The sequence below is a fragment of the Gekko japonicus genome, unplaced genomic scaffold, assembly GCF_001447785.1.
Source record: "Gekko japonicus isolate JY-2015 unplaced genomic scaffold, Gekko_japonicus_V1.1 scaffold245, whole genome shotgun sequence".
Taxonomy (NCBI): Eukaryota; Metazoa; Chordata; class Lepidosauria; order Squamata; family Gekkonidae; genus Gekko; species Gekko japonicus.
The window spans coordinates 277897-288029 of record NW_015167537.1 but is presented as its reverse complement, the minus strand read 5'-3'; the positions used below and the strand labels follow the sequence as shown (position 1 = coordinate 288029).

At 40.6% G+C, this 10133-nt stretch overlaps 1 protein-coding gene across 1 annotated transcript in view; it reads left to right on the top strand.

Moving 5' to 3' along the window:
- MEGF10 (multiple EGF-like-domains 10) overlaps window positions 1-10133 on the top strand; it is a 160951-nt gene that overhangs the window by 79538 nt on the left and 71280 nt on the right. Inside the window, exon 6 of the mRNA XM_015413519.1 lies at window positions 7780-8026. Coding sequence (XP_015269005.1) covers window positions 7780-8026 — 247 coding nt within the window. The remainder of the gene's footprint in view (window positions 1-7779; window positions 8027-10133) is intronic.

The window sequence follows — 10133 nt, the reverse complement described above, 5'->3', positions numbered from 1 at the left end:
CTGGGGGGCGGGGGGCGGACACCGGCCTTGCCGCTGCTGCCGCCGCCTCAGGAGATCGAGGGGTGGGGGGGTGGAGGAGACGGGGCTCTTCTCCCCCCCCGCGAGTATCGCGGGTCCCCCTCTTGTACTATCTAAACTACACTCCCCACCCCCATGTCTGACCTTGGAAGAGACATGGCAACATTATGGTGTATATTCCAATTAAGCCACACTGATACTCTGTAGCCTGAGGATAGTCAATCACTCAAAGATTGTGTGTTTTCAGCAGATTAACAACTGTATAGCTTCCATGTGTTTTTCTGTATTTTTATAGCTAAACAGAAGCAATGAGATGAAGTAATGTTTCATCCACATCATCTGTAAATGTACTTCTGTGGAGCCTTTTTAAAAATAATATTTCAGTGCAATATTGCTCCTACTCTGTGGGTAACTATTCTTGACAGATCTTTTCAATTTCCTGAAACCTTTCAAATTAGAAGTCAGTCAATATTTGGCAGGAAACTATGTGATTAATTAGTCTTGAAGAAGAATTTTATTTGTTCCCATTAATCATGTAGGCATTTTACAGCAATAGCCATAAGTCATGGTTAAGGTAAAATATGCCAATGGACTTCTAGTTTATTTGACTGAAGTGGCATCTCTTGAACCTTATTAAGCATTCGAGTTAGAAGTACTCTGGAAGTACTAAACACCTGATAATTTCAGTAGGATTGTTGTTGTCCTATTAATTTTGGTTGTACTAAGCTAGATAAATTTATTTAGTTAGTTTCATTTAAAGGCAGTTTACATAATCAGAGTTAAAAACATAATCGAAATATACAACAATAAAAGATTAAAAATCATACATTTTCCTACACATAAAGGCATTTAATCTGTCTACCATTAAAAAGCAAGTACAGTAATCTACAAATGTGCTCCAAATAAAAAGAAATGCTAGGCAGAAAAAGATCAGAAGTCTGCCAGTAGTGGTACTCTCTGTAGTTTTTTCTGATACAGCATAAATTTGATGCAGTACATGAAACCATAATGAAGAAATGGCACTTGGCAAATGGAAGGCCTCTCTAAATGGAAGCACTATGAGCACATTAAGAGAAAATTCTGCATCTTATGTTTCAAATGGATGTGACAAATATCACAGATCTCTGTCAGTCTGTAAAAAGATAATTGTGCATATACACAGCTGTAGTTGGATCAGGGCCATGTGCGAAGAGGACAGAGGGTTTAACTGTTCGATCCCCACTTAATTTTGCTAATTGAAGCTGGGCTTCTTGAGCTTTTATTAGTGGTTTTAATGGGGAAGAATATAAACTCTGTTTCAATTATCAACACTAAGCAGAGGCTGGAAGGGTTAAATGGCTTACCTTCCTGTGTAACTACGATCTTGATACCAGTTATTTCAATAGTCAATTTATCATTTACAGGCTGACGGAGATTCGTTACTATTGTATGGTCAAAAATGAGTATATTCCTGTCCATCCTGGACAAGTGTCTCTTGTTTATGGCATTTGAATGCATCCTCTCTCTGTGCTGGTGAAACATGTACGTGAAGTGGCCTTGATTCATTGTTGATTCATTGCCAAAGTGTCTGCAAAGCTGGAAATCTTGTCAGTGAGCATCTGCTTTATAATTTAGAGGAATTTCCCCTAAACAGAATTTATTCAGAATGCACCTCTTGCAACTGAAGTAATTTAAGATCACACACACACACAAGATAGTTCTAGAATACAACTCACTTCAACAGTAAGAGGTAGTATCATATCAGGAGTATTATCTGACCTGTGAACAATGTGTTGGATTCAAGTTTAATAAAGCTTCATAGGCAAAGTGGAGAGAATTTGTATAAGCCAGTCTGAGTACTGTCTGGTCTGCATTAATACCATGGCAAGAATGCAGTAGCAGAAGTTTCTTGCGGTGACTTTGAATGATTAAGCTGTCTCTCCAAACATCTGCATGACCATTGGTGGGTTACAGTCAATATCCTGGTTCTAGCCACTGGAAAAACAATGTGAGCTTGAAACTCTGAGCCAAGATGTTTTTTTTTCTTATGCTGCAGTTCGCTATAGCTAGAAGTATTGTTGGAAATCTGTCCCTAGTGCAAATCCATGCCTGAAATTAATATAGTCCATTTTATTTCATAGAAATGTCTGATGGTCACTTTTTAGATCTTTCCATTCTCCATGGTGGTTTGTCCAGACATTCCAAGACATTCATGTTCATATTAATTTGCCGTTGGGGATGGGCTGACACAGGCATGTTCCACTTGAAAGGAGATGGCAATCTGAATATTCTAGGAGATGTTAAGTAAAATTAATCTGATGGTCTTTTCTTCAGTCTTCAGGGAAGATTAGTCTGTCTGACAAATGTATCTAACAGATATATATCAACACTATTATCTTTCTAAGAAGATGGTAAATACTGATTCAACATAAAAATAAGATTTCCTCTTCTATCCTGATGCATTAAAAGCTTTTTGATACAACAGTTTTTAAGAGTAAAATGATAGCTAATTGTTGTGTAGCAAAACTAGAAACAAAACAAATGCTTGCATAAGCATGTCATGTGCAGTAATCCTTTCTAATATATCATTTTTGCCATAAATAAATACAATAATATTTGTATGTACACTGCATGTTATACTGCCGTTAGAGAAGAATCCTGCACAATAAGAAACTGCCACATCAGTCTATAATCTTCTGAAATATCTAGGTTACTGATCATATAAATAGGAAATGATCCTTAAATTGACTAATCCTTTTTTTATTTATGTAGCCTGAACAATCTAGTTTTTCATCAGAGTAATTTTTACCCTGAGGAAATGTCTTGTGTTCTTTTTGTCTCTTCTAAGAAAGTAGGTCTGTTCTCTGCCTGACTGCTCTGCCTCTGGAGAAGGTTTATGAGAACAATAGTTGTCAATCACTAAGGAGCTGAATGTGTATGATCGGCAAGTAGCTACTCTGGTATTTTGCCACGACACTATTGTTATCAATAAATCATAAAAATTAAAAGCAGATGCTCTGAGCACGTGCTTAGCAAATTCCTGGTGAACTCCATATGACCTTTTTGTAGGTTACTTATAGTTCTTCTGTTGAAAATCTCTACTTAATATTTTCTCTTGGAAAAACGCACAAGAGATTTTGGAAATTTATGTTAGGCTTTCTTTGATACTTAATATATACAAATCTCTCTCTCTCTCTCTCTCTCTCTCTCTCTCTCTCTCTCTCTCTCTCACTCACTCTCGCCTGCACTGCATGAAGCATTTTTGGGGAATGCAAGGTCATGTGCACTTCTAATAGTCCTCCTGTCCTGTCCATCCTTTCTGTTTTGTCTGGAAATACAATCACAGACTTCTGTCCTACATAGTAACCTGGTATGGTAGCTGTGTGTGAAAGAGAAGCAAGGGAAGGAAATGACTCAGTTATATCTAGTGGGCATCCTTCCATGCATGTGTACTAAGCTCTGTGCCCACAAAAGGACTGATTGAACCCCAATATGTGTAGCTAATAATAGGAAACGTTGAACTCTAGTATTATTGTAGGCTGTACAGCAGGGGTCATTTGGGGGGGGACGCGGGGGGACGCCATCCCCCCGGGCGAGGTGTGGGAGGGCGGGGCCTGGAGCTCCCTGCTGGTGCCCGCTGGAGGTCGCCGCCGGCTGTGGGGAGGACACACTTCCGGTGATGTCAGGGGGTGTGGCATAGCTTCCGGATTTGTGACAAGGGCAGCCCCATGTAAGCATTACAGTAGTCTAATCTCGTGGTGACCATCGCATGGATCACTGTAGCCAGGTCATCGTGGCCGAGGAAGGGAGCCAACTGCCAAATCAGCCAAAGGTGGTAAAAGGCCGACTTAGCAGTGGCTGCTACCTGGGCCTCCATAGTTAAGGAGGCATCCAGGAGCACTCCCAAACTCCTCACCTCCGGTGCTGGCACCAATGGTGCCACACCGAAGGCCGGGAGTGAGAGCCCCACCCCTGTGCTGCCCCAACTCAGGCACAGGACCTTGGTCTTCACTGGGTTCAGCTTCAGCTGGCTCAGTCTAAGCCAACCAGCCACGGCTTGCAATGCCCGGTCCAGAACTTCCGGTCTGGAGTCTGACTGGCTGCCCAACATCAGATAGAGCTGGGGGTCATCAGCATACTGGTGACACCCCAGCTCATGCCTCCGGGCAATCTGGGCAAGGGGACGCATGTAGATGTTAAATAACATCGGGGACAGCACTGCCCCTTTTTTTTCGGTAAACAAAGTTTTATTATTTTCCAATCATAGGTATTCAACATTTGTCCATTAAAACTTTAAAAAGAAAAGTACATATACGATTACTTACCCTACAATCCATACACCTTCCCCCCTCCTGTGGCTTCCCGCAATGCTTTCACCCCCTTCCCCTTACTTATATATATTTCATCAGTTGCTAACATCATATTTCTAATCATTTTAAAAGATAACGTCTTTTTACTTAGTATTGTTCTAAACACAGTAAATTGTTTGTCACATCCCAGTTCTTTTCCAGATAGTTCTTAAAGTCCTTCCATTCTTCAAAAAATTCTTCGTCTTCTGTGTTGTTCAATTTCTTGGTAATTTTATCCATTTCTGCCATGAACAGAACTTTATGTATAGAGTCCTCAATCTCTGGTACTTTTTCAAGTTTCCAATATTGTGCATATAGCATTCTTGCTGTCGTTATTAAGTACCAGAATAAGGTTTTTTTATCCACATTGACTTCTTCCATTTTTAGTCCCAAAAGCAGAATTTCCGGTGCTTTTTTAAAAGAGCATTGTAGTATCTTCTGCATTTCACTATGGATTTTCGTCCAAAAGTCCACAGCTTTTTCACAAGTCCACCACATATGGTAAAATGAGCCTTCATGTTTTTTACATTTCCAACATTTATTAGACATATTTTGGTTCATATTTGCTATTTTTTTCAGAGTCATGTACCATCTATACATCATTTTATAACAATTTTCTCTAACATTGGTACAGGTCGATATTTTAATAGAGTTTTTCCACAAATATTCCCAAGAGTCAATCGTCACTTCTTTATTCATATTTATTGCCCACTTTAACATTTGCTCTTTAACTGTCTCATCTTCCGTATACCATTTTAGTAAAATTTTATACATATTTGAAATCTTTTTTTCCCCTCCTCTTTCCCAAATGCTCTCCATTTCATTTTTCTCCTCTGTAAATCCATATTTTTTTTTATCTGTCTTAAACTGCCCCTTGAGGCACACCGCACTCCAGCGGGTGTCTCATGGACTGCTGTTCCCCAGCGCCACCCTTTGTCTCCGACCCTGGAGAAAGGAGGCAAGCCATTGCAAGGCAAGCCCCTGGATCCCCATGTCGGTGAGGCAGTAGGTATGCAACTGGTGGTCAACCGTGTCGAACGTGGCTGACAGATCTAACAGCAACAGTACCACCACACCGCCCTGATCCAGATGCCTCCAGAGGTCATCCGTCAAGGTGACCAATGCCGTCTCCATCCCATGTCTCGGGCAAAAGCCTGCCTGGAAGGGGTCTAGTACGGACGCGTCATCCATAAAGCCCTGCAGCTTTATCGCCACCACCCTCTCAATTAATTTGCCCAAATAGGGCAAATTGGAAACTGGCCAATAGTTGGCCAATTCAGCCGGATCCAAAGATTTTTTTTCAAAAGAGGATGGACCATTGCTTCCTTGAGTGCCCCTGGGAACTGCCCCTCAGAGAGGGACTTGTTGATAATATCCCTTAGGGGACCTCGGAACCCTTCGTGGCCAGCTTTAATAAGCCAGGAAGGGCACGGGTCAAGGCTGCACGTGGTTGGGCATACCACTGCAAGCAATCTGTCAACTTCCTCCAGACTGAGCAGTCTGGTCTAATCGAAAGAGTACTTTTCCTATTCACAAATGGCCGGCTTGTCTGGCATCATGTCTGTGGGAATATAAGGACATTGTATCTACAGGAGAGACCTGCAGAGAGGTGTGTCTCCATGGAAGGTCATGTGCAGTGAGTGAGAGAACAAAGTGAGAGAGAGGTGGGGTCAGAGGGCAGCTCTCAGGTTAAAACAAAGAGAGGCATCCCATTCAAGGAGATAATACCTATAATACCCTCAATGTCCAGGCATGCTCACTCCAGCAATTTCAGGCTGCCATGGGAAGGACAGGCAGGAAAATCATACTTTTCAGTGGGATCCAAGCCACTGATTTTTTTTTAAATCCCATAGATTCCTTTGCCCCTGCTTGAATTTCTCTCATTTCAGTTAATGGGACTAAAAAGTGCTTTCCTTTGGTCATGATCTGTCTTAGGGGCAGTGTAACAGACCACGAATGGTTAATGTATTAACCTGGTCTGAGAACCTTGATGGACAGGAAGTTCAAATGGAATTCTACAGTTGAAAGTGGCAGTTAGGACTGTGAAGTCAGTTAAGCAGAGTCATGGATCAAGAGAGGATACTGAAAAAGCAAGTGGGGTCAGTAGTCCATCGCTGAGGGAAATAGTTCCTAGTAAAGGGGGTGATCCTGATCAAGTGTTTAAGAAGGAAAATTGGACTTTGTGTGTTTGTTCCTGCCTTCACAAACTTGAGTATTTTGGAGACAAAGAAGCTTATGCCTGTTTATCTAAACCATGACTGCCAAGTTTTAAAGACCTGTCGGTAGAACCAAACAACTACTTTATTGTTACAACCTATCTATTGCTGTTGCCTGTTCACCTGCCAAGTTCTAAACCTGATTCCTATTTGACCGTTTCCCATCAAAAGTGAAATAAAGCCATTTGTTTGTTTTGAATTACTACCAGCCTCTCTTGTGGCATAATCTGACATATACAAATGAAGGATATTTTTGGTTCCTCAGTTCCCTGGGCTGGTCAGCATATATCTAAATACATTTAAACAACTGGGTGGGACAGATGGAAGGAGAAAAGGGACTGCCCAGCAAAAGGGAAGTTGGGGAATTGTTATAGGTGGCTTACACATTATATTGAGAATTAGTGATTAGATCTCTGTATGCATACTTTAATGACAGTAAGCACCACAGTTCAGACTGGGGCTGTAGTGTTGGGACAAGAGGTTTAATCCTTTGCCTGCACTGTTTCCCTAATAGAAATCCCCCTGAGCTGCCATTAGCCACAGGAACACATGAAACTGCCTAATACTGAATCAGATCCTTGGTCCATCAAAGTTGTATCATCTACTCAAGTCTGGCAGTGGCTCTCCAGGGTCTCAGGCAGAGGTCTTTCACATCACCTACTGCCAGATCTTTTAACTGGAGAGACTAGGGATTGAACCTGGGACCTTCTGCATGCCAAGCAGATGCTCTCCCACTGAGCCAGAGCCCCTGTATATTTCAAAGTATTATACCATTAGATCTCCAGTATATAAAAAAATAACCTTAACATGATACATGTAAAAAGTCCAGCAAGGACATACAAAGAAACTTGATTTCAGCTTGAATCCAGTTTTGGGGTATTTCATGGCTGTAATCCCCCTTCCCCAATTTATTAAAGAGAACAGTTAGTTTCATTGGTTTATATTGTCTGTTATATACACATATGTGTTATATACACATATACCTCTTTAACAATTTGCCTGAAGAAATTCTCCTTTCCAACAACTTAGTCCTTACTTAATTTAGTAAATAATATTTCAGTTTCAGCTTTTTAGAAAAAATTACTCTTAAAAGGGGAAAAAAATGAACTGTTTATATTTTACTTTACTACTGCCATACTCACATTGCTGAATATCAGTACTTGGAGAATATTTAGCTAAGGAAGCCCTTGTAACACTTGATTTCTGTTTTTGTCCAGCATGTGATAGTTTCCACTGGGGACCCCACTGCAGTAGTCGCTGCCAGTGCAAGAATGGAGCTCTGTGTAACCCCATCACTGGAGCCTGCCACTGTGCTGCTGGATTCAAGGGATGGCGCTGTGAGGAACACTGTGACCAAGGGACATATGGAAATGACTGCCAGCAAAAATGCCAGTGCCAGAATGGAGCCACCTGTGATCATGTGACTGGAGAATGCAGATGCCCTCCTGGATACACTGGAGCTTTGTATGAAACATTTGTATTTGTGATGTAGAGAACATCAGTATAGTTCCAAATTCTTGTATATTGTTCTTCCTTTCATGGTAGCTTAGTGTGAGTAACCAGACTTTCTTCAGGTCTTTGACCCTTATACTAATGATACTAGTTAACCAATGAATTTAACATATATTATTCCACAGTCAGTGTGGTGTAGTAGATGGGGTACTAGGACCAAGGGAATTCCATTTAAATTCCTTCTGAAACTTGATCTTATTGGATGGTTTTGGACCAATCAATATCTGTTACAGAGTTTATGTAAGTGGTGGTGGTGGGGATCGTATGTATGCCCTGAGCTCCATGGAGGAAGCAGCATATAAATAAATTATTCTTTATGCTAATACTTCTTGGGTCATTGCTAATGTTTGCATTACAACTGCAAAGATACAAAACAGATAAGATGATAATTTTACTTGAACTACTTTTATTGATGTAGGGGAAAAACAGACTTTTCAGGTGTCAAAGCCCCATTTTTCTCCAAATATTTAGTACAAGAAACAGTGTTATTAATGTACACAGGAAGACTATAAGTACAGTAGTCGATATATCTGTGTTGTAAGGTTTTAGGGTTTGTTATATACAGAGTGTGTGCGCGTTAAATGCTGTCAAGTCGCTTCCAACTTATGGCGACCCTATGAATTAAGTACCTCCAAAATGTCCTACTGTTAACAGTTAACAGCCTTGCAAACTGAAGGCCGTGGCTTCCTTTATTTGAGTGAATCCATCTCATGTATAGTCTTTCTCTTTTCCTGCTGCCTTCAACTTTTCCTAGCAATATTGTCTTTTCCAGTGACTCTTGTCTTCTCATAATGTGACCAAAGTACGATAGCCTCAGTTTAGTCATTTTAGCTTCTAGGAAGACTTCAGGATTGATTTGATCTAGAACCCACTTTGCCCTTTTGGCAGGCCACGGTATACATAAAACTCTCCTCCAACACCACATTTCAAATGAATCAGCTTTCTTCCTGTCAGCTTTCTGACAGGAGCTTTCATACCCATACATAGTAATGGAGAATACTATGGTATGATTTATCTTGATCTTGGTTTCCAGTGTCACATCCTTACACTTAAGGATCTTTTCTAGCTCCTTCATGTCTGACCTTGCCGGTCTTAATCTCTTTATGATATCTTGGTGGTTGTCTCACTTTTGGTTGATGATGGAACCAAGGTATAGAAAATTGTGAACAATTTCCATTTTGTCATTATCCTCATTAACATTTTGTCATTATCAACCTTAAAGTTATGCAATTCCATCAGTTTTGTCTTCTTGATGTTCAGCTGTAATCCTCCTTTGGCACTTTCCACTTGAATCCTCATCAGCAGTTGTCTCAGGTCTTCACTACGTTCTGCCAGTAATGTGGTGTCGTCTGCAGATCTCAAATTGTTAATGTTCTTTGCACCAATTTTCACTCCACCTTAATTTAAATCTAAGCCAGCTTTTTAATGATATGTTGTACATGTAAATTGAAGAGACAGGGAGATACATCCTTATCAGATACCTTTGCCAATTGGAAACCATCTCCATATTCTGTCCTAACAGTAGCCTCTTGTCCAGACAATCAGATGTTTGGCATAGCCATTTTTTAAAAGATAGCTTTTCACAGGGAAGCAGATGTCAAAAGTGTGGTCAGTAAACATGCTGGAAAGGACTTCATTAGTCCAAATTTAGATAAGTATCAGTGGTCTCCATTTTATTATGCATTGACTGCTAAATTATATTTTTCCTGTTGAGACTAATAGAGATATCATAGAAACATGAACAAAAGTGTGACTGGACCACGTGGAGCTTAACTGAGACTTAAAAACAAAAACAGAGTTGACTAATAAACATGCCACTGCAGCAAACAAGTGGTAAAGACTTCAGAAACCCAAGCTATTACTGGGGAAAACGTCTGCAATAAAAGTTAGGTCTATCCCAGGAGTAAGGGGGAAAGTTGTTCTAGTGTATACCTTGGGGCGGGGTAGCTCAGCCAAACTATAAAAAATAAGATTGCCCCAGGAGTAAATTCTTCATTGGCTGTATATGTACTGAAAGATAAAAGGCAAAATGCTGTAAAGCCAGGAATTCCTGACGCAC